We start from the raw sequence: 24181 nt of genomic DNA, 5'->3' as shown, positions 1-24181 counted from the left end.
TCTGTCCTTTGCCTTTCTTTGTTATTTCCAGCACTTAGCACGATGCCAGACACATAGTGGATGCTTAATAAATGCTTGTTGACTTGACTTGGTTTCAAGGAAGTAGAGATAGATCATTGGAGAATCCGAGAAGGCTTCAAAGAGGAAGCAGCATTTAGGGTTTTTTTTAGTTTATTTATTTTTAGCTTTCAACATTCACTTCCATAAGTTTTAAATTTTCTCCCTTGCCTCCCCAAGATGGCCTGCAACCTGATCTAGGCTCTACACATACATTCCTATTAAAGATATTTTCACATTAGTCATGTTGTATAGAAGAATTGTAACAAATGGGAGAAACCATGCGAAAGAAAGAAAAATAAAATAAAACAACAACAAGAAACAAAATAGTCTGTTTTGCTCTGCATTCAGACCCCACAGTTCCTTCTCTGGATGTGGATGGCATTTTCGAGGAGGTAGCATTTGAACAGAGTTTTGAAAGAAGAGAAGGAAAGAGAAGGATTCTGAAAGATAAAGACGAGGGAGCCCATACCGGGCATTTGGGTCAGATTGTACAAATGCCTGGAGGGTAGAGATAGGATGTCAATGGTAATAATTATTTTGAGGTCAGCCATTCCATGCTTACTGATTTCCCCTATCAGGGAGGCAAGACAGCTGTGGGCAGCATCTATGGCAGCTGCCAAAAGGCCCCATGAGGTCAGCATCCCCTCTGCTGCTCCAGGGCTGCCTGTACATGTCAGATAAAAGCTAGGAGAATGTTATAGGCTGCTCCTTTGTAATGATGAGTTCTGGTAAGGAGGGGAAGGGTGAGTCCAGTGAGGTATCAGTGCAGCTTTGGAGGTCTCTAGTTCTTGGGTGGCTTTTATGAATGTGTTTGTGATGTCCTGTGTTGAGTCTCCACTAGGGATGTATTGTGACACCTTTCACACAGAGGATACCATCTTCTTTATATTTCCTGGCAGGGTGAGAGGTCCCAAATTGGAGTCTTAAGGTGAGCAAAGCTGTGTCCTTGACAACTCCTTCTGAACACTTTGTTTTACACATGCCTGGTTCAGAAGTATGGGACCCTAGCAGTCAGAGGTCCAAGGACCTTGGCATGTTGTGGGCATAACTATGGACTTCCCTCATGCTGCTATCAGAGGTTGGATCTGCCCAGGTTGAATGGGGCAGGCTACCCTTGCTTTCCCTACTATGATAAATGAACCCTTCTCAGAGATAGTTTATAGGAGCCAAACAGCCAGAAGAGCAGAGGGGCTTGCCAGCGAGTAAAGCCTACTTAACATAAACCACCCAGGGGCACATATGCCAGGGTTTGGGTAAAGGGGACAGGCAAAAAAAAACCCAAGATCTCAGAAATAAGTAGAAACTCCAAATGATCTCTTGGGTCCTTCGTAGCTCTCAGTCCTATGATGCTATATTCTCATGAACAGATGGGTGAAGACTAAGTCATTATTTGTTTCCATTTAAAGCTGTTAATTAATGAAAATATTACTTTCTTTCTAAAGACACAGTCATTTCATTATGCCAGTATGCTCAGAGCTTCCTTGCTGTTTTTCTCGGACAATTCTCATGATTTTCTTTTTGCAAGCTGAGGCCAAGTTTGTATGGCTAGCCTTAGCCAGATCAATAAAGGAGAATTAAATAGCTTTCACTGATTATGTTAAGTTGCAGGTATTTTACAACCCTAATCCAATGGTGGAGATCTCAGGGGTGATCATCTTTGATGCTATTTGAAAATATGGAGTTTGCTAGTAATGAAAAGGAATGGCCTCTCATCCTTTGGTGAGTATAGGATGAACTCGTGCTTTTTTGTGAAACTTGTAGGCATCGCCACTATGGGGGCTCATGGCTCTTTAAGAATGATTTACCACCAGTGGTGGCCTTCCTGAACAGGAGATGATTCTGTTGAATCTCTCGATTAAAGGGACTTGCTTTTGACACTCTAAAGTGGGTCATAATTCATGGTCACTGTGGCAGGATCCAGAAGACTCACTGGATCAGACTTCCGATTTTTGGCATTTCCCACTGGATTGGGGGAATGTTTCCCAGTTTGGAGTATCATTATGCTGAGGATCAAGAAGCAGCTCAGTCAACAAAGAGAAGGAAGTTGCTGTCACCAGGCCTTGCTTTATCTATATAGAGATCTTAGGTATTAGCTGCCTTATTAGCCAGAGAATCATGGATACATTTTGCGACATGAATCATTATCTCCTTTTGAATGGGACTGATTGTCTTGTCTGCCAAGGAAAAGCCATTAGGAGGTAATTGTCACTTAGGGGCTGACAGGCCCTTTGTTAACATGCATATCAGGTACCACCTAGTATTCTGAGCATGAAGCAGAGTAATTTGGCCTGAATTCCAAGTAGGAATGTGCAAAGAACCCAAGACTCTCTGGTAGACATTCATAATGGTCTTGGGCCCCCGCTGCAGGGCCCAGTCTGTGTTGGCCCTGACAATGTGCAAGTTATCTTGGATAGGAGAGTAGCAGTTGAAAATAGATAGGGCATCCTCAAATCAGTGTTTAAATGAATTGCCTAGATCTCGCCTTCAAAAATTCCAAACAACACGCTGCATGTCCATGATAGGGCTAATTTCTTCCCCGTAGACTGGAAGAGTTCCCAAGACACTAGGCCACAGTGAAAAAGCACTGGTTCTGGAGTCGGAGTCCCTAGGTTCAAATCCCACCTCTGGTACTTACTAGCCATGTAACCCTGTCAAAATAAGTAAGTTGACTTCCTTGGGCCTCGGTTTCCTCATTTGTAAAATGAGGGGGTTGAACTAAGTAAATGGCCTCCGAGGTCGCTTCTAACTCTAGACTGATGACACTAGGCAATTTCTAAGAGTATCTTATTAGATCCTCAGGCTCTTCCTTCTCTCCTGGAAAAGGGCAAACAGTTGTAACCCTGGTTCACCCACTTTGACCCACTCAGTTCTTGATGTCTTATGGTCTGCTCCATGCTGGAATGATCTGGTACAGAGTCCAGAGACACCCTGTCCTGCCTCGCCCTCCCAGCTTCTTCTCAGAAGTCCACTCAAGGTCGAGACAGGAGACCACAGGATCCAGGGAACTCTGGGTAAAAGCACCTGCTAGTTTTTGAACAGACACTTCCTGCCTCTTAAGTTCCCACGAAAAATGCCATGAGAACAGTGAGCCAGAGCTTACGGTGTTAAAGGGAACCTGCATGGCCACCCCTGTTGGTGTCCCCACACCCAGAGCACGTCACTTTAACCGGACTGAACTAGCACTCACTTCATACTTTAAAGGTGATTCACATTTGTTACCTCATTTCATCCTTCCAACAACCTTGTGATGTTGTTGCTATTACTATTTCCATCTTACGGATGAAGAAACTGAGGCAGACAGAAACGAAATGCCTTGCCCAGGGTCACACACCTAGTAAATGTCTGAGTCTGGATTTGAACTCAGATCTTCCTGACTCCAAGCCTAGCACTCTAACCACTGTGCCACCCAGCTGGTGCATTCCTTTTCGCAGTTCCAAACTTAATCCAAGCCTTCTTTCTTCAAGAGTCCTTGGCCCTCTTCCCCTTTGGTCCTACGGGCTTCCGCTTGCTCCTCAGAATCCATCCTGAGCCACTTCAATTTGCCATCCCCTTATGGAAGTGAGAATCAGGCCCCACTCCTTCCCAGGGAATTTGGGTTGCAGGATTTTATTTAATAAACAGATTGGTATTTTGTACAGGAGCCCAGAAATCCCAAGGCCATGGGTCCGTTTTTAAATGTAATTGAATAAATACTATTATAGTTGTGAGTCATAACTTAGTGTTTATATAAATTTATAGGTTGGAATTTATGAAAAGGGTCCCTATTTGCTCAGATCTGGTCTGTGAGCCATTACATTAACACTGCAGAAGCTTCCAGAGAGGCTACAATGGGGGTTATTTTCCTGATCAGGCAGCTTGGCATATGGAGAAGGTCCTGGCCAGGCATTTAGAAACCTGTAGAGAGAGGAAACAGACCCAGAATCAATCAAGGGAGGTGCTCTGGAATAAGGCTGGAGCTGGCTGATATAAGCTCAAATCAATCAATCAGTATGCATTTATTAAACACCCACTGTGTGCTAGGCACTGAACTGAGCAAAAAGAAGCTCAAGGAGATTCTAATCTAATGGGGGAGAAAACATGCAAACAAATATGTACAAAACAAGCTAGACACAGGATAAATCCTGTCTCTGACACTTATTCCAATGGAAAGAACATTGGCTTGAGATTCAGAGGACCTGGGTTCAAATCCCCCTTCTATCTGTGTAACTTTGGGCAAATCATTTAACCTCCCTGGCCTCTATGTCTGCTAGAAGCCTTTCTCAGGGGCCTCCCTCTGAGATTGCCTTTGAACTGCATTGTATATAATTTTTACAGCGTTATTTGCATGTCATCTCTTGAGGGCTGGGCCTGTTTTTTGCCCTTTTTGTATCCCAAGTGCTTAGCACAGTGCCTAAAATACAGTAATCACTTAAAAAGTGTTTGTTAACTGACTGGCCTCACCTTTACCTTACTCCCTCCAGACATACATAAGGCACAATATTTTTACTTGTTGTTTGCTTACTACTTTTTCAAATTGAGGAAATGGATTTCTATTAGCTCTTGAGTACAACCATTACTACAGATCATTTTGCCTGAGATGGAAGTTGACATTGGTGGTTGGGTAGAGAATGGTATGTGTGTGGGGTTGTCAGTGCTGGTAGTGGTACAGATGGTAACAAGGGGGCAGGGTAGGTGGTGGTGCAGAATAAAGACCTAGGTGGGGGTGATGGTAGTGCAGTGGGCAGTTCAACTATGGGTACAGTTGCCCTGGAGGAGTAGTCCCCCAAAGAGACTTATGTGTACCCCTGCACATTGTGAGGAAAGTAGGCCTGAGAGAAGGTTCTCCATAGCAATGGGACCCTGACAGTGAAGGAAACCTCACCCTGAGGTTATGGTCAAACTAGAGAGCACAGTCTATGGAAGACTAAAATCTAGGGAGGAAGTACGCCCTCCTGGATGTCCACAGCCTGAGACAAGGCTCTGATCAATGATCCTGTCCTAGTTACAGCTTTGATTGTGATTAAGAGTTTGGGACAAGCCTTCAAGTGTTAAGCAAAGGATTATGGTTCTGGCAGATAATGTGTAGCTCTAGAGAAAGCAGGTGTTTGGGTCAGGACTTCTTTTGTTCAGCATAATACAGTTAATTTTAAAAAGTCTCCCTGTCTAGAGCCACAAAGTACAGTTTCCTCTGAATCTGTAATCACATATTTTCTCCTTGACCTGGGAGCTCTGGAATTTGGCTATAATATTTCTGGGAGTTTTCATTTTGGAATCTCTTTCTGGAGGTGATTGGTGGATTTTTTTCAATTTCTATTTTACCCCTTGGTTCTAGAATATCAAGGCAGTTTTCTTTGATAATTTCTTGAAACATGATGTCTCGGTTCTTTATTTGATCATGAATTCTAGGTAGTCCAATAGTTCTTAAATTATCCCTCTGGGATCTATTTTCCAGGTCAGTTGTTTTTCCAATGAGATATTTTATGCTTTTCTCTATTTTCTCATTCTTTTGATTTTGTTTGATTGTTTCTTGATGTCTCATAAAGTCATTAGCATCTACTTGTTCAATTCTAATTTTTAAGGAATTATTTTCTTCAGTGAGCTTTCATACCTCCTTTTCCATTTGGCCATTTCTACTTTGTAGGGAGTTCTTTTCTTCATTACCTCTTTTTCCATTTGGCCAATTTTACTTTTTAAGGAATTCTTCTCTTTAGTGAATTTTTGCATATCTTTTTCTCTTTACATCTGTATTATATCAGTTCTGCTTTTCAAAGCATTCTTTTCTTCATTAGATTTTTGTGCTTCTTTTACCATTTGCCCTAATTTGGTTTTTTATTTTTTTATATTTATATTTTATTTTTATTTTCTTTAGGTTTTTTTTAACCCCTTTTACCAAACTGTTGATTCATTTTTCATAATTTTCTTGTATTATTCTCATTTCTCTTTCCAATTTTCCCTCTTCCTCCTTACTTGATTTTAAAAATCCTTTTTGAACTCTTCCATGGCCTGAGACCAATTTGTATTTTTCTTTAAGGCTTTAGAAATGTATCAGTTCTCAGTTTGTGTTTTGATCTTCCCTGTCACAGTAACTTGCTATAGTCAGGATCTTTTTCTGCTGTTTGCTCATTTTCCCAGTCTATTTCTTGACTTTTAGCATTGTTCTAAGCTTCATGGTTTTTGTGCAGTTATTTTCAGACATAATTCTAGGGGACCTGTAAGTTTTTGGTTCTTCCAAGGTGGTTTGATTTTGGGAGACGTGTGTTTACTACTCTCCTGGCCTGGGCTCTGCTCTGTGAGCAACCACAAGTACACTTTTTCACCCTGGAATTGTGACCAGGGTCACAGCTCCCCTGCAGTTGCAAGCTCTGGTGTGCTAGTGCTCTTCCTTGCCCCTGGACTGAAACCGAGGACTGTGACCCAGATCCAGATATGGACAATGCAACAGAGTCCTGCCCTTGCTGCCAGAAAAGGGACCCCTGTAAGCTCCTTCTGACCAGTTGTCTGACCCCCTTACCATCTGGAGGATAAAAGGTCCAGAAATTGCCACTGCCTCCACAGATTCTGTCACCCCCAAGGCCTACTGCTAATTTGCTGAGGGATGCCTGCTCTGGACCATGCTGCACTCTCACCTTGGTACAACAAACCTTTCCTCTTGACCTTCTTAGTTTTCTTGGGGTGGAAAATTGTTTCACCCCTTCCTTTTATGGGTTCTACCACCTCAGAATTTGTTTTTGAAGCATTACTTAAAGCTGTTTGGTAGGGTATGGGGGAGAGTTCAGGTGAGTCCCTGCCTTTTCTCCACCATCTTGGTTCTGCCCCTTTAGTTTGCAAAGAAGATAACTACCAGGGAAGACAACTTCCTTAAGTTTTTCTCATCCCACCCCTATTCTGCCTCCTAACCTGAGCTCAGAGATTTTGACTCTTCATGGGTGACGTGGGGAGTGGGTTATGCAGATAATCTGGAATGTTGGGCAGAGCCCAGACCTTAGGAAACAAGTCAGTAAATTCAGCTCACCCCATTTTAGTGTCTTCATTGAATGGGTCCAAGGTCACAAGCATCTGCCCTGGGGACATGTGATGCAGGGATAAGGAGAACAAAAGTGGGCTAAATGTAATGGCAAAGGCAGGCCTGCTGCCAATAAAGATGATGGGGGTGAAAGGTTAATTCATTAATGGAGGAGCAATTTGTCTGAAGAGCCATTTAAGTGTGCAGATCAAAAGTCGTAAAATATCATTTCTAGTTCATAAACTCCTTTTGACTCAGATAAAAGCGGCTGCAGAGACCTCAGCATGTCACAGGTTCCTGGGGGCTCCAGATTGCCTGCTGCCTAGCTCTGAATCAAATCCCCAGTGGGTAGGGCTGCTTCTGAGAGCCCAGGCACCTCTACCAATTTCACTAGATCAGCTTGATTTGAGAGTTGTTGGGTGTGAGTCCTGGGGACACACTAAGAAGTGACCATAGCCTGAGATGAGTAATATCCCCAGGCATGAAGCAGGACAAAGAACTCTGAATCCATTCATTTTAGTGACTCTCAGGCAGCTCTGGTGCAGAGGAATTATCAGGAGTCAGAAGACTTGGGTCCAAATCCTGGCTGTGTCACTTACTACTTGTATAAGGTGGAGCAAGCCACCTCCCCTTTCTGATCTTCATTTTCCTTATCTGTAAAATGAGGGTACTATTCTAGCATCCTGCCTAATATCCTGCAGAGCCATAACTAGGGTGGGGGAGGAATTTCTGAACCCTTTCTTGTGTCATGGACCCCTTTGGCAGCCTGGTGAAACTGATGGACCCATTCTCAGAATAAGTTTGTTCCCTACATTATGCAGAATTATGCAAATGCTAAATTTCAGTTAGAGGTTAGTGAAAATAAAGATGTAGTTTTTTTTTCTCCGATTTCATGGACCCCCTGAAATCTATCTATAAATTCCAAGTTAACAACTTCTAATTTAGAAGGTGAAAAAATTTTAAAAAATTTCTTTCTGCAGCAGAAACAACTGATTTTAACTCCTAGTTAGAAAAAAGAGTTAGTTAAAATAAGAAGCTACTAGATTGGGAGAGGAGTGTTGTTGATGACACTCATTTGTGAGACACTGTAGTAAATAATGTCCTCCTTTTGTCTGACTGAATTTGTCTTAAGTGCTTGTTGAATTATTTTCATACTATGAATTGTAAGGTTGCTTTGTGGGTTCCTTTTGTGTTGTTTGCACTTTATTCCATGATCCATAATTAAGACTTTGCTTTGATGTATCCCTGTGATATGATGGTGGTCCTGTATGCTCACACGTTATGCCAGTGGAGTACCATTTCTGACACATCCTACCGAGTTCGAAAAGCTTTGAGTGCAGCCCAAGCTGTAGACACTATGTCTGTTGGCAGAGGACCAGCTTAGCTAAGAAGCTCATCATCAGATGCCTGGGCACCAGGAGGTGACAAAGACTTTGGTCACAGCAACTCACAATGCCTGTCTACTAGGGCTTGGAGAGATCATGATGTGTATTTGGTGAGATAACAACAACAGAAGGAAATCATTTGAAGTGCCAATCTAAAATGTGGATAATAACGAGGTATACTCCCTGTCTCACAGGAATATCATCAAAAAAGCTTTCTGTAAATCATAAATGTGTACTCTTATTATTAGAGGCAGCTAGTGGCACAGTGGATAGAGGGATGGGCTTAGACTTAGGAAGACCTCTGGCATTCATAGCTATGTGACCCTAGGCAAGATACATGACTTCTCCGTGCCTCAGTTTCTACATTTGTAAAATTTTGATAAATGGAGATTACACAAAATAATCCTGTCTGAAAGTACTATACAAATGCTAGCCTTTATGATTAAATAACTATTATTACCACCTTCTAAGCAGAGGTAAGTTGATGGCACAATTTTCTGAACCTCTGTAGGATTTCTGAGTATTTAAAGCATTGTTACATAGATCACAGCCCCTTGAGAGCAGGGGCTATTGCTCATTTTTATCTTTGTGTTTCTAGCCTCAAGCAAAGTAAAGGGCTTTATATATAGTAAATGCTTAATAAATGTTTGCTAATGATGACTGAGCAAGAGACAAAGAACAATCAGGCATGTGTGGAGGAGTAGTTTAAAAAATGTTTATTAAGTGCTTACCATATGCCAGGCACTTTGCTAGGTGCTAGGAAAGAAAGGAAGGAAGGAAGAAAAGAAAGAGGAAGGAAGGAAGAAAGAAAGGAAAGAAAGAAGAAAGGAAGGAAGGAGAAGAAAGGAAAAAAGTCTCTGTTCACTGGGTTGCATTCTTTTATTGGGGTGGTGGGCAGTGTTCAAGACAATATACACACAACTGAATTAATATAAAATGTATAAAAATAAATACAAAAAAATTTTTAGAGTGTAGGATACTGTTAGCTGAGGGAATCAGGAGATGCCTTGTGTAGATGATGACACTGTGATTTGAAGGAAGTTAGACATTCTAAGACGCAGAGATGAGGAGGAAGGGAACCATTTCTCACCCATAGTCCCCGCCCCACCCCACCCCGAGGGGAGAAGGGTTTGTTTCATCTTCTGTTCTTCTGGAAGAAGATTGAAAATCTATATTTTTTCACATAGGAAAAATATCACGGAGAAAGGTTATGTGTGCTGCGTATAATCCCATGATAGGCAGTAACATCCTTTGTCACTCAAGCAGAGTACTGATGAAATGACTGCAAATCAGATATGCTTGCTGTCTGTGGTGAGAAATATGACTTGCAAATACCCCACCTCTTCCTCCTCCACCTTCCATCTTTTTCAGGATGCCAGAATTGGAGACAGTGGATGCAGATATCAAGCACTGGAATTATTTCCAAGTCTTTTCCACTCTGGCCAATGGTGTCTTCTCAAAAGTCCATCCTCAAGACCTCCACCATGGAGATCACGGGGCTTCTTTGGCTGTTGGAGAAAATGCAGCCTAGAGAAGGAATGTGACTTCTGCGATGATGCTGGCATTCCAAGCTTTGATATTCAGCCCACTAGGGAGCCTAGGGTGTGTCCATCCAGTGGTGATTCCCCTCTTGGCAGAGAGTAATGAGAGCTTATGTTGTCTTTCAGGAGAACCTGGGGAAGATGGAACGGTTTGCTTTTTATGAACAGGCAAAAAAAGCTTTTGCTGTGGTTGCGACGGGGTAAGTACTTGAACCGGGGAAGGGTGGGAGCCCGAGAGTATCTTACTTGTATCCTACAAGGTTAGGAAATGAAGGGCTGCCCCCTGATGGCGCAGAAATGCTCTCTTCTTTTCTCCTGCCTCTCAGTGCTCACTAACCTTTCCCCCAGTGTAGTATTAACCTTGCCTCTGAAATAATCTTCCATTTGCTCTGTATATATCATGTATCCTTTTTTTAAAAAAATGTAACAACCATCTTTTTTTTTCTTAATTTATTTTAAATTTAAGTACTAAAACTTAAATAGACAATAAGAAAAGAAAAAGAAACCTATAAACTTAAATACAAAATAAGGAAAGAAAAAAGCATCGCCATGTGCACAGCAGAACATGAGAGAATTCAAAATATACAGTAATAAATTTCCACTTCAAAAAAGCTCATATAAAAATTTTATGCATTGTGTTCAGAGCTGTCTATCTTTGCTTCCTTGTGAGTCTTTTTTTTGTTCTCTGCTGTGTATATTTTTTACTTTACTATCCTTCCTTTCTTGATATCTCTATAATCTATGCTGTTGTTCACATGTTGTCTCCCTAATTAGAACGTAAGCTCCTTGAGGGCAGGGACCAGTCTTTGCCTTTCTTTGCCTCTTCAGGGCTTGTCACTATCTTTGGCACATAGTAAGTACTTAATACATTTTGATAAGAATGACTTTTGCTCCAGTTTTCCCACCAGCTCATTGTAAGGGGAAAATATGCCACCGGAAATGCAAAATACATAAATCATTTTTTCATATATGTTGTTGAATTTAGTCTGCCATCAGTGTTTGATACATATTCTTTAGGTTGGTGGCTAAATGCTTTCTGGTACACATTTGATATGTCTGTCTGTGCCTTATAGTGCCAGCCCCATGGAAGAGTGGAATATAAGCTGCAGACTCTGGTCTTCTTTCTTCCCAAAGGAAAGCTGAAGCTTTTCCTCATGACCTCATGACCGATATCCCTCATAAGGTCACAGGCCACACCATTCCTGATTCTGTTTGAGGAAAAAGGGAAAGAGAAAAATAGTATGATGTGGGAGAAAGCACACTTGGGAACTAGAGTCTCTGCCTAATTCTACCACTGACTTATGGTTACCCTTAGGTAAGTAACTTCCCTTCTGTAGGCCTCAATTTCCTCATTTGTAAAATTCTGGGGTTGAACTTCATAGTATCTAAAGTCCTCTCTAGCTTTAATGATTTTAATGTTACTTTTTTATAGTGCATCCTTCCCCCTTCACTCTTGTCTTTCCTATCAACCCCTCGTTCTGAAGCCTCTTACCAGGCACAAGACTCTTAAGGCTCCTCCCTCTTCCCTGTCTCCCTTCCCCTTTCCTGCCCTGAAGACTAGCCTCTTCAGATGGAGTTGTCCAGTATATCTGCTTGTGCATCATCAGGCATCCTCAACTCTTCACTCTTCCTCACCCCTCTCCCTCACATCCATTATTCTTATCTGTCTCCCTTTGTCCATCCACAGATACCATCCTACTTTGGGCCCCTGTGCCTGAAGATGTGGGTTGAGTATGACTTCTACCAATAACTTTCACCCATGTTTCTTAGTTCTTCTTTTTGGGACAAATTTAATTGTTCTATCTGATGACTCTCTACATATCTAAAGGGAGTTGATATGCCACCACCACCCTTGTCCCTATTCTCTTCTCCAGTTGCTTTGGCCTGACCTCATATAACATAATCTCAAGGCTTTGGGTTGTTTTTTGGGGGGGGGGGTGGAGTCATCTCTGGTTATCAGTTGCTTAGGTTATAGGCTCCAAATAAAAGGGATATCAAAAATTTCCCTCCATGAAATTGACTTTAAAAAGAATCAATATGGGATAAATGAAATGAACAAAGTACAGCCCCCACCCACCAAGAGATCATAGTATCACACATTTCAAGCAGGAAAGGATCCTACAGTTCATATAGTCCAGCTTCCCTGAACTTTACAAATGAGGAGACAGGCCCAGAGCGGTTCAGCAACTTAACTAAAGTTACACAGGTTACAAGTGGCAGAGTTGGACCCCAAAAATCCTTCTGTACTTTTCAGAGTTTGGTGCAGTCAAATAATCGATCTAGATAATGTGGATGTATAAGAGGCTTTGTCAAAAAGGTGGGTATTATGAAGGGGGAAAACCACTGGATTTGGAACCAGGAGGCTTTGACTTTAATTCATGTTCTTCTACTTACAGCCTGTGTGACCTCGAGCAGGTCATAGTGATCAGTGTGCTAGATTTGGAGTCACGGAGAGCTGGGTTCAAATGCTACCTTAACACCACCTACCTCCCTGGGTTGTTGTGAAGATCAAATGAGATGTTATTTATGAACTGCTTAGCACAGCACCTGGCACATAGTGTTATGTAAATGTTACTTATTATTACTGCCTTTGACACTTAGGAGCTGTGTGATCCTAAATGACTCACTTAATTGCTCTGAGACTTAGTTTCCTTCTCTGCCAATTGGAGGAGTTAGACTGAATGATTTCTAGATCCCTTCTAGCTCAAAATCCATGATCCTATATATAATCCCATCTAAAGACTGAGCACATGACCAGCAAGATGGCATTATTTGCTTCACACTTTCCCAATCCTAAGACCTTCAAAGAAAGGAATTATGTGCCAAGAGGCACAGTGGATAGAGCACTGGGCTTGGAACCAGAAAGACTCATCTTCATGAGTCCAAATCCTGCCTTAGACCCTCAGTAGGTGGGTGACCCTGGACACTTCAGTTTTCTCATCTGTAAGATGAGCTGGAGAAAGAAATGGAAAACCACTCCATTACTTTGCCAAGAAAACCCTAAATGGGGTCACAGAGAGTCAGACAGGACTGAAGAAAATGGCTTAACATGAACAGAGTAATTACAGCTGAATCCACAGCATAAGACAGAATCCACCCATCCCACCCCCTCCCCCACCAGAAGGCAAAAAGCACATGAATTAATACTTATAGTTAACATTTATATTATACTCTGGACTTTGCAGAATGGTTTGCATATGTTATCTTATTTGATCCTTACAACAACCCTGTGAGGTATTTCCCAGATGAGAAAACAGGCTGGAAGAGGTTCAGTGACTTTCCCAGCATCTCAAAGCCAGTAATTGTCTGAGGCAAGATTCAAATTCATTCATGTCCTCTTAATTCCAAGTCTAACACTCTATCCATTGTATCATCCAGTGGCCACATTGGAGAACCTCAATACTTAGAGATCTCATTGTGTTCCCACTCTGTCCACCTCAGTGAACACAAGGAACCCCATATCTGTGATTTGGGGTCTGGCTGTAGTGATTCATTCTGAAACCTAGCCCCACCTCTGGACCCCTCTAGAGGCAGCAGATAGCGATTCTGCCCATCTTCATGGAGGTGGGATGGGAGAGGCCATGGAGTTGGAAGACTCTGGCAGGACAGAATCTGCATCTAGTGCTTAGGGCCACAGGGAAAATGAGTGTCAGGCCTTAGGAAATGTACATGAAACTTGGAGTCTGGACAGCAGTGGAAGGGAAAAGGGCCAAAGAGTGGGGAGGAATCCCAAAGTGAATGATGGGGGAATACAAGAAAGAAGCTGAAAGACTAAAAGATCAAGAGACAAAATCTGAGTAAAACCTCACCCTACAAGCAGATAATCCAACAGAGAAAATCATGGACAAAAGGAAAAATGAGCAGAATCTCAAAGTGAAGCTAAAGCAATTTGAACAAGCATTGCAATATGAAGGAATATGAGATAGAGAATCCTACAGATTCCCCAGAAATCCTGGAGTAAGATCAAGAAACTCTAGAATAGCTCAAAAGAAAAATCATACTCATAAAAGAAGATACTAGGAATGAATTCAAGTGAGATAGCCAGTCACTTAATCTCTCTGGACCTTGGTTTCTCCTATTAAAAAATGAGTGGTTGATAAGAACAGAGAGTGCCTGAATAAAGGCCTGAATAAGACTGAAGGGTAATTTATTAATCCTCTACCAGAGTTCTTCTCTGATACTTCACTGTCTTGTGGAAACAACTTTGGGTTCTCAGAAGCCATGCCACAGGAACTATCAATCTAAAAAGGCTACAGTTACTGGTGTGTTGATATATATTTATCTACTCTTGTCCAAGGACCAGCCTACTTGAGATTGGAGAGTCATGTCACCAAATTGGAAACAGAAGGATGAACTTTTCAGCCACAAAAATTCTTGAAGACTAAGACTGATCATATCGATGGGGTAGTGGGACTTGGACCCCCAAAAGCCCTAAGGCCATGTCTCTGAAAGTAGGACCCTCACACTCCCCTCTGCCCTGTGAGAAAATTTTCCCTTGTTCTGTGCCTGACTCTGTAATTCCCTTATCAGGACAGAGACAGGGATACTGTCCCAAGGACTCTCTTTTTGGCACCAGATCCCCAAGGTCCATGTCTCTGACAACTCCCTCAATGTCTGGTATACTCGCTACACTTTTCCATCCATAGCTCCAAGAGACACCTGGACTCCTAGATTACCTAATTAGCATCCCTGGCATTCCCTTCCCATGCCCCTTTTCTATATATGCCCTAGATTCACCCCCACTGGGGGTAAGTTCTCCAAAGGGATTTTGTCCACTTCTGTTGGCATTAAAATAAAGTGTCTCTGGACTGAAAGATGGCTTGAGTGTGTGAATCCATTCCAGGCAAATCTGCCTCGACATTCTTGAGGTCCTAGCAGCCCCAAACATGATCAGAGAGATGGTGGAGTAGTGGTTTTCTCCACAATCCCAAAACTTTAAAAGAAGGAAAATCTCTCTCTCTCTCTCCCTCTCTCTCTCTCTCTCTGTCCACAGATACACACACTATATATATTATATATGCCAAATAAAGAATAATACTAGATAAGCTGACATGATAAGAAGACAGAATCCACCTTTCCCCCCACCCCAAAGGCACACAAGGCAAGAATCTCATGAATTAATAATAACAGCTAGCATTTATCTAGTGCCTTAAGATACTAAGTTACAGAAATGTCATGATTTGTCTTGGTGGAAGGAGCACTCATGACAATGATGAAATTACAGATTGACAAATGTAGTTTAATGCAATGTAAGCAGCAATCTTGCCATTTACAACATATTTGTCATAGGAAAGTATCCTGGTGCAATGGGGTGTACCAACAATACTACTGGCCACTACTATGGCTGTGTAAGGCCAATAACACCAGCACACAGGAGGGCTGCTAGCACAGGTCCTTTGATCTGGTTTTTTTTTGCTTTTAAACTTAGAAATCTATTCTGTTTAATCCACAAGCTTTATATAGCTTTATTTTAAAAAACAACAAAAAAGAAAAAAAAACCCAACAAAAAACAAAACAAAATAAAATGGTAAAAACATGACAATATCCAGAATTGAGATCCTTCCACTTTTCCAAAGCAAAGAGCTCTGCAAGTTCAGTCTACCAACTGGAAGAACCCTAAGAAGACAAGAATTATGAATGAGGCAATGATGTCATTTCACAACCAGAATTTTATGTAACTGAAGGAACCTTTCTGGGGCATAACTGTCCTTACAAGCCAATGGGGGGTGGGATGGGGGAACAAGACAGGAAAAAATGGAATTCCAGTGTTCCAAATCAACTAGTTACAACATCAGTATAAGCCCACAGTGCCCTGGTGAACAGCATGGGTTCGTTTTCTGGACCGCCCTCAGAGCTCTAATCTTGATTCACTTCAGCAGAGACGACAGCAACGGGAAAAGTGTGTGGCGTTAAAAATGCTTGTGTCAACTTCTGGTGAATAGTGGTCTCTCTTCTGGGCAGCTTCAAGGTCAAAGCCTCTTAACTTACATGGGGGCCAAGAATTGAACAAGAACTTAAAAGATAACCTCTGTGTACGGCCAGGGCTGGGAGAGGATTTAAAGGAACCAGACAGCTGTCAGCCGGACTTACACCCCTTTAAAAAAAATTTGTCCCCTTAAAAATGTCTCTAAATGAAGTTATCTTGGCTGTCAATGAATATCGCTAGTACACTGTGGACACCTTTTGAAAAGTAAATCCATGCCCTTTTTTTACATGGTGAACCTCAACCTGGCAATTATGGCGACAAATGTAGCCTAAAGCTCAAACAGGTTTTAGCAATTGTGAAATGGAATCTGAGTACAAACCCAATCAAATGTACATTATAACAAACGGTTCCATGTAGGACTGCTGGGACACTTGGGCCTTTCTCATGGACCTCAGTGCCTTTTCCGGCAGGTGTTTCTCTAGGTCAACAGGTTGTCTTCAGCTTCATTCTCATTTTTGGGCTCTGTCTCTGCTTGAGGCTCTTCCTGGGCTGACGTGGTGGTGGATGCCACGGCGGCAGCAGCGGCAGCTGCCGCCTTCTCCTTCTTATGTTTTTTGTGCTGCTTGTCCTTTTTGTGTTTCTTGTCCTCCTTCTTCTTTTTCTTCCCACCACCCTCCTGGTCTGAATTCCTGGCAGGGGATTGGCCCGGCACGGGGCTTTTAGCCTTCTTGCCAGGTGCTGCTGGAGACCAGTTTGTGGATGGGGACTGAGACTGGGTGGGGGATGGAGGTGCTTGGTGTTTCTTAGCTGCTGGCTGAGGAGATCTGGAGGCAGATCAGGAAGATGAGACCCTTCTTACAGACTGGGGACTTGGTGAGGCAGCCTCTTTTGCTTTTCTGGGTTGCAGGGTTCTGGAGACTCTCCTGATAGGCCTAGTGCTTGGTGATGGGGACTGCCTTCTTTGGGGTGAAGATGAAGCTCCTCTTCGGAGTGGGCGAGGACCTGCAGAGGTATGAGGAAGTCGAGGCCGTGGTGAAGGTGAGTGCCGTTTGTTTGGTAGAGGAGACTAGGATTCTCGGGTAGATAGGTTAGGGCGGGACCCTTTCCTATGCTTAGATGATAAGGAAGGGGAGGGGAATGTCTCTTTGTAACAGGGGAACTTCTTGGCCTCGGAGGTGTCGAATGGGAGACCCGTGGCTTTGGGGGAGGCGACCGCGATGCTCTTCGCTTGGGAGGTGTTGGTGGGGAAGCTGTTCCTCTCTGAGGAGGCGGGGAAGGAGAGTATCTTCTCTGGATTGGAGGAGAGTATCTCCTTGGAAAAGGTGAGCATCGACGTGTGGGAGGAGAAGGAGTCCTGCGCGGTGGTGGTGGCGGCTGCTGCAGCGACGATGTGGGAGACCTCCGCCGCTGGGGTGGAGGGGCAAGAGAAGGGGAGCGCCGTCGTCTGGCGGGTGGTGGAGATGGACTTCCTCTCCGTGTACTACGAGGAGAGGACTCTCTGGCGTTTCCGTGGCGATAGGGATGCACTCTGGGACGCTGAATGTCTTCCACGCCTTCCCACTTCTCCATTTTTCACGTTTGATCTCTTTGGTCGCTCATCTTCTGAGGAGGAGGACTAACCAGAGTCAGAAAAAGACTGCTAATTTTGTCTCCGGTAATGCCGCCTGTGTTGCACAGACTCAGCTGCTGCCATTTTGCCACCTTTGTCTTTCGATTCAAATGACTCTACTTTTCGAGATTTTGGTGCTGGTGAAGGTGACTCCCTTTTCTCGGTACCTTTATGTTCTGTCGCTTTACCTGAGGTTCTCCCTGGAGAAACAGAGCCACGACTTTTTCTTGTACTATTTGACCGCCGGGTTGTTGGTGACCCACGGGTTTTTGGCGGTGGGCTTGCTGGCCAGAGAAAGATGCTGACGAGCGCCGCCTTCGTCTCACAGAAGATCGACTTCTTCTATGGCTTGGTGGAGGAGGCATTCGTCTTGGAAGCTTCGAGGAGATGGCCGCCTTTTTTTGGACTTGGTCGCCTTCTTGATTGTGTTCTATGACGCCGCCTAGGTCGAATATGAGAAGGGGACCGTAAACGTGTTCGTGACCTCGATTTGGATCGTGAGCGAGACCTGGGGAGGGTTTTTTCCTTTTTTGAATTTTTTTCTGGTTCTGGTGTAGGTTCAGGTTTGGGAGCTTTGAGAATGTCACTAGTAGAGATTGCCTCTTGTATGGAAGGTTCCTTGGCCTTCACTGAAGGTTCCGGAAGTTGTGGAATCTGTTCTTTTTTTGCTGGAGCAGGGGAGGGGCTTCGGCTCTTGGTTCTATGAAGGCGAGATCGAGAATGCCTTCGCCTTCTCTCTCCTCTGACTGGGGGGCACGTCTTGTAGGGGAAGGAGATGCGGACTTGCACCTTCTCGGGCTTCTGGATCGCTGCCTTTTGTCTCTGCTGCTGTCCTTAGCTTCTTTGTCCCTCTTATCTTGGTCTTCATCTTGTTTCTTCATAGATGCCAGTTTTTCTTGTTCAAGCTGTCTTTGTTTTATTTCCTCCTTCTTCAGTTCCAAGAAAGCAGAAGGGATCCCAGCAATGTTTTCCTGTGCACTCAACTCCAATAAATTCTCTAGCAATTTTTCCGTTGAAGAACCCAGTCAGGTTAATCTGCATCGTTTTGGAATCTGGATTCTTCACTTCCAGAGGGTTGAATATGAATTCCATTACTACATCATCCTCAAATCCAAGAATTTCTGTTACTTGTTTTGTAATCCAAGCCTTAATCACCTCCAAATTTACTTTGCCCACCTCTACCTTTTTTTCTAGACATTCTGCAAACTTCAACTGCTTCAGTAGCTTCTTCTGTTTATTGCTGAAATGATTGTTTTGTTCTGAACTTGTTCCTCAGAAGAATCCTGAGTCCATCTTGCTGCCTGGCACAGCGATGGCTCCCTCTTGAACTGCTTTTCTAAGGAAAGCAGCTTAAAGGTGTTTACGAACTCACTTTAATCAGACATACATATATCATTCACTTAGTTCAGGAGGAAAAGTCAGCACCCTGAACTTCAAAGCAAATGCAAACAGAAATTACAAACAGAGAAAATACAAGCAGAGGAGATAACACAAATCAACACACAGGCTTCTAGCTGTCTGACCAAAGCTATACATACAGAGTTGTCAGAGAGAGAAGCGCCAACATCTGGGTTTTGAAAGGAGGGGTGCTCCTTAAGGGCTACTCAGTCTCCACACCAACACTCTTCCAATGAGAGAGCCCTGAACAAAATGCTAATCTCAGAGTATATATACACTTCTTCAGGGTCAGATCGCACACCTCTCCAGCACACCTCTCCAGGGCTTCTCACCTCTCCTGACCTAATTAGCAAAAGGGTGTGGGCTTTCCTACAAACAAAGGCAAGACTCAGTTAAAAGCATTCTACTGCCTCAGTGCTGAGAAGCACTCCAAAACAAAAGACAACAAAAAGTCCCACTTTGCTTGCCCTCACAGGGGTAAAGCCCTAGATTTGGAATCAGAAGAAATGGGTTCAAATCCTAACTCTTCCACTTGCTACCTCTGTGACTTTAGGCAAATTTCTTTGCCACTCTGGGTCTTAATTTCCTCATCTGTAAAATGAAAGAGACTAAATGGCCTTGAAGGCCTCTTCTAGTCTGAAAATCAGACTCCATATTTTGTAATGACAGAAAGTTTGGGGAAAAAAGCAGCACAAGAGGGAAAGAGTTTGTCAGTATTTCTATAGTGGCTGTCTCAAGGAGCTGGTAGTCTAATGAGCAGTATGATCTGATCTAGAAAGATCTGACCACCTCCTGAGGTAGCCCATGCTACTTGGTAATAGTTCTCATAAGTTATGACTCTGGAAATGGGCAATTAGTGATGTGGATTGAAGCCAACTGAACCAGGAGAGCAACTGATACCATAACAATGTTATAAAAGGGACAAACATGAAAGACTTAAGACCTTTGATCACCACGTTGCTGCATTGGTAACTAAGGTGGGGCTCCTGGTGCGGCCAATGAAGGGAGGTCTGATTATTGCTTCACTCCCAAGTAGGCCCAAAACCCCCAGCTACTAGATGCTAAGCCTCCCTTCCCCTTCCCTGCCCTGAAGATTACCCTCTTCAGACAGAGTTGTCCAGTATGTCTACTTGTGCATTGTTAGGCATCCTCAACTCCTCACTCTTCTTCACCCCTCTCCCTCATATCCATTATTCTTATGTGTCTCCTTTTGCCCATCCACAGATACCATCCTACTTTAGGCCCCTATACCCTCTTACCTGGACCATTTCCACAACCTCCTAACTGGTCTTCTTGTCTCAAGTCTCTCTCCTCCATCCAGTCCATCTCTCCTTAGGTCATTTTTTTTTCAGCTGTGTCTGACTCCTCATGACCTCACTTGAGGTTCTCTTGGCGATGACACTGGAGTGCTTTGCCATTTTCTTTTTTTTCTCTCCTTCTCTACCTCATTTACAGATGAGGAAACTGAGGCAAACAGGGTTAAGTGACTTGCTCAGGGTCACACAGCTGGTGTCTGAGGTCAGATTTGAACTCATGAAGATGAGTCTTCCTGACTTCAGGCTCAGTAGTCTATCCACCTAACAACCCAGTCCATCCTTCACACAGCTGCAAAAAAATCTCACAAGAAAAGTAAACAAGATAGAAATTAAAGACCAAATCATATCGTCAAAGTATATATGACCATGTTAGATCCAGGAGATCCAATGGCTCCCTCTTGCCTCCAGGATCAAATCCATACATATTCCTCAATTATTTGCAGCACTTCACTCCCCAGCTGTACCCTACGTTTTCCAACTCATTAGACATCACTCCCTTTCATGCCCTCTGTATACTCTGGTCCAGGGGTGAGGGGACTGAGTATGGCCAAAGTGTACTACCGGTTCCTCTTAGGTAACATTGTCTCCGGGCTTTTGCACTGGTTGTCCCCCATTTCTGTGATGCACTCCTTTCTCACCTTTATCTCTGAGAATCTAAAGCTGCCTTCAAGGCTTAATTCAAGTGTTCCTACTACAGGAGGACTTCTCTGATCCCACAAGATGCCAGTCCCTCTCCCTCATTCCCGTCTACTTTATTTTTTTTTGTTTGTTTTTTGCCGGGCAATTGGGGTTAAGTGACTTGCCCAAGGTCACACAGCTAGTACATGTGTCAAGTGTTTGAAGCCAGATTTGAACTCAGGTCCTCATGACCCCAGGGCTGGTGTTCTACTCATTGCACCACCTAGCTGCCCCTACTTTATATGTATTTTATATTTGCACACCTACATATGACTTAAGCTCCTTGAGGATAGATAAAGACTGGTTTATTTTTGTCATTTTTTTCCCTAGTGTGGTATTAGGCTCCTGGGAGGCACTGAGCACAAAGTACACTTGTTGATGGACTCGTTATTCATTTTCCAGAGAGACAGCTCTATATGGGAACATAATCCTGAGGAAAGGTGTGATTGCCCCACAGGAGCAGCACTAGGACCTGAGGATGCAGAAGACCCAATGATAGCTACCGGAAGACACATCCATTCCTCCGTTCTGGAATCATTGCTTACAGTAATGCGTGCACACATTGGCTCATGTGAAAGTGGAGTGGAAACCAGACTTTGGCTCTAATGCTAATGGAATAAATACATTTTCTACTTCTTTTCTGTTTCCTTCTTTGGTTTTTTACTTCTCTAGTAAGTCGCCCTTTTAGTGCAGGTATTTCTGAAGGCCCTCTCCTTGGCTCGTTTCTCTCATTTCTCTTGATACCCTTCCTTGGCAATCTCAAACACCTCATCTTTTTAATTATCACACCTACATAGAAGACTCCCAGGCCTTTTAGTTATGACTTCTTGTAAACCTCAGCCCTCCATCTCTGCTTTGATGTTCCACAGGCACCTCAAACTAAACATAACCTGCCCTCCCTCAAACCTGCTCCTCTTGAAGTCTTCATTTTTGGCTGTGGTACCACCATTGACTCTGGCTTCTATGTTATAACCTTGGGATTGTCTTTGTCTCTCCCTCACTTCTCATATCCAGTCACTTACCGAGTCTTGTTAGCTCCATCCCCTTGGCATCTCACATCCATTACCTTCTTTCTACTTCTGCTGCCACCACCCTAATACAGATTCTCTTCCCTGCCCACTTGGACTATAACAACAGTCTCTTAACCATTCTTCCTGCCTCTACTCTCCAGTCTCCAATTTAATTTCTTTCTGCCAGAATATTCTTTCTTATACATTGATCTGATCAAGCAACTGTTTATCCAAGAATCAGTCACACAGTTAATAAATGTTGGAGCTGGGATGCAAACCCAGGCCTTTTCACTCCAACTTTACCATTCTTTTTGCCACACCATGCTGGTATAAACAGAACCTGCTAGTTCTTGGGCCATCATAGCTTTTATGTCAGTTGATATTACACAGAAAGACACCAGGCTGTGATTTGTTTCTGAGAGAAAGTTGTAAAGTTCACCAGCCATCTCAGTCTTCTCCAACCTTCCTATCCCTTGTGATCTGCATAGAACAGAGGATCATGATAAAGAACTGTTTTCTTCACCATAATTTTATCCAGCAGGCAGTTAAATGGTGCAACGGATAGAATGCTAGGCCTGGAGTCAGCAAGACCTGAGTTCAATCTCTGGCCTCAGGCACTTACTAGCTGTGTGACCTTGAGCAAGTCACTTAACCCTATTTACCTCAGTTTCCTCATCAGTAAAATGAGCTGGAGAAAGAAATGGCAAACTGCTCCAGTATCTCTACCGAGAAAATCCTGAATAGGATCACGCAGAATTGGATATGACTGAACAACGACTATTTGAAGAAGTAAAGCTCTTGGACTCTGATGCAAACTGAGAACTGAAATGGGTTTCTGATCATAAGTAAGATGAAATTTAAGCTGAGGAATGCAAAGGAGACGATAGAGGATATGGAGTTCATAGTAGAATTCAAAGAGCATATGTGAGCTTTGCTTGGGCATTAGTTGTCTTCTGTTAGCAGCCGGGATTGAGAGAAAAGGTTGATAGCCATTGGCTGATCAGGCTGACTGAGTGAACTCTAGAGCTTTCTCCTACAAGGAAGTGGTTACCACTCATTACACCTGCCTACCATCCATCCCATGGATACAAAACAGTAACAGGTGATCCCAAAGGTAGGCCCTCAGTCAACCACTATGGCTGAGGCATAGTGGGAGGCTAAAAAATCTCCAGACATATCCCATAGGTTAAATGCTTAATAACCATAGCATTCATAGTGAGTGCTAGATGCAGTATTAGATGGCACTGACAGAAACTACAAGGCTGAGGATCAGCTTCAATGGAGATGTTATGATCGGTGGAAAACCACTGAGATAGCTAGCATACCTCTTGGGGAGTATTGGAAGGTAGCATCTGTTGGAAAGAAAGCCAGGCAGAGAGCTGTGTGATAACATCACTAGAAGATGCTGGCCTCTTTGCATCATTGCCAGTGCAGGTATAAGATGCCCCTCCAGTCCTGCACCCTAGTCACAAGTATTCTCCATGTGCAGTTGTAGTTTATCATTGCATTATCACTTTCTCCATTTGAAGGTGTGTGTATATATGTATATACATGTGTATATGTGAGAGTAGAATGAGCTGAAGGATTATGGGGAAATGCCTCATTGTTATTTTAGTACTATTTTTTTTCATTAAATATCTTTATTTTAAATTAAATGTGACCTATAATTGATTTGAAGAAGTAATCACATCAGTGGGCACTTGTGAACTTTTGTTTGAAGAGGATTCTGACCTACTGTGTGACCTTGAGCAAGTCACTTAACCCTATTTAACTCAGTTTCCTCATCTGTAAAACGAGCTGGAGAAGGAATGGCAAACTGCTCCAGTATCTGTACCGAGAAAATCCTGAATAGGATCACGCAGAATTGAACATGACTGAACAACGACTATTTGAAGTAGTAAAGCTCTTGGGCTCTGATACAAACTGAGAACTGAAATGGGTTTCTAGTACCTAGAACATTGGGTATCTTTCTGGAGGGGCATATGGGTGAGAAGAAACGGTTGTTTATATACAGAACAATTGTTTCTTACTAATAAAAATTCATCCTATTAGACTTTTCTACCACATCCCTACACTGTTTCCATGACTCCCATTAGTTCTCTGCTTGTGCTCTTTCCCGGCAGAATTCTGCTGGAACGTTATTAATTTTGGACTTAAAGACCAAGGTCTTCATAATCTCACTACTAACCCAAGTTTGTGGTCTAAGTAAAAATAACAAACTTTCTTTCATTTTTGCATTCATGTAAGTCAATCAAAATTTAGAGCTAAAGGAGAAC

The 24181-nt window shown here is 43.0% G+C and overlaps 1 protein-coding gene and 1 pseudogene across 2 annotated transcripts in view; one reads left to right on the top strand and one right to left on the bottom strand.

Moving 5' to 3' along the window:
• Positions 1–21531, top strand: part of FUOM (fucose mutarotase) — a 50431-nt gene extending 28900 nt beyond the window's left edge. The window contains exons 5-6 of one of the 2 annotated variants that reach the window (XM_036735703.1): positions 10095–10168; positions 21298–21531. In XM_036735703.1, the coding sequence (XP_036591598.1) occupies positions 10095–10168; positions 21298–21364 (141 nt within the window). In that variant the 3' untranslated portion in view covers positions 21365–21531. Of the gene's footprint in view, positions 1–10094; positions 10169–14265; positions 14594–21297 lie in introns of those variants that run through there. The other variant, XM_036735702.1, reaches the window with a different exon arrangement.
• LOC118828350 lies at positions 16278–18796 on the bottom strand (annotated as a pseudogene).
• Positions 21532–24181: the final 2650 nt, after the last annotated feature.

Source organism: Trichosurus vulpecula, chromosome 8, assembly GCF_011100635.1.
Source record: "Trichosurus vulpecula isolate mTriVul1 chromosome 8, mTriVul1.pri, whole genome shotgun sequence".
Lineage (NCBI taxonomy): Eukaryota > Metazoa > Chordata > Mammalia > Diprotodontia > Phalangeridae > Trichosurus > Trichosurus vulpecula.
Note: the sequence above shows the minus strand (reverse complement) of the source record. Positions and strands in the feature narration are given on the sequence as shown.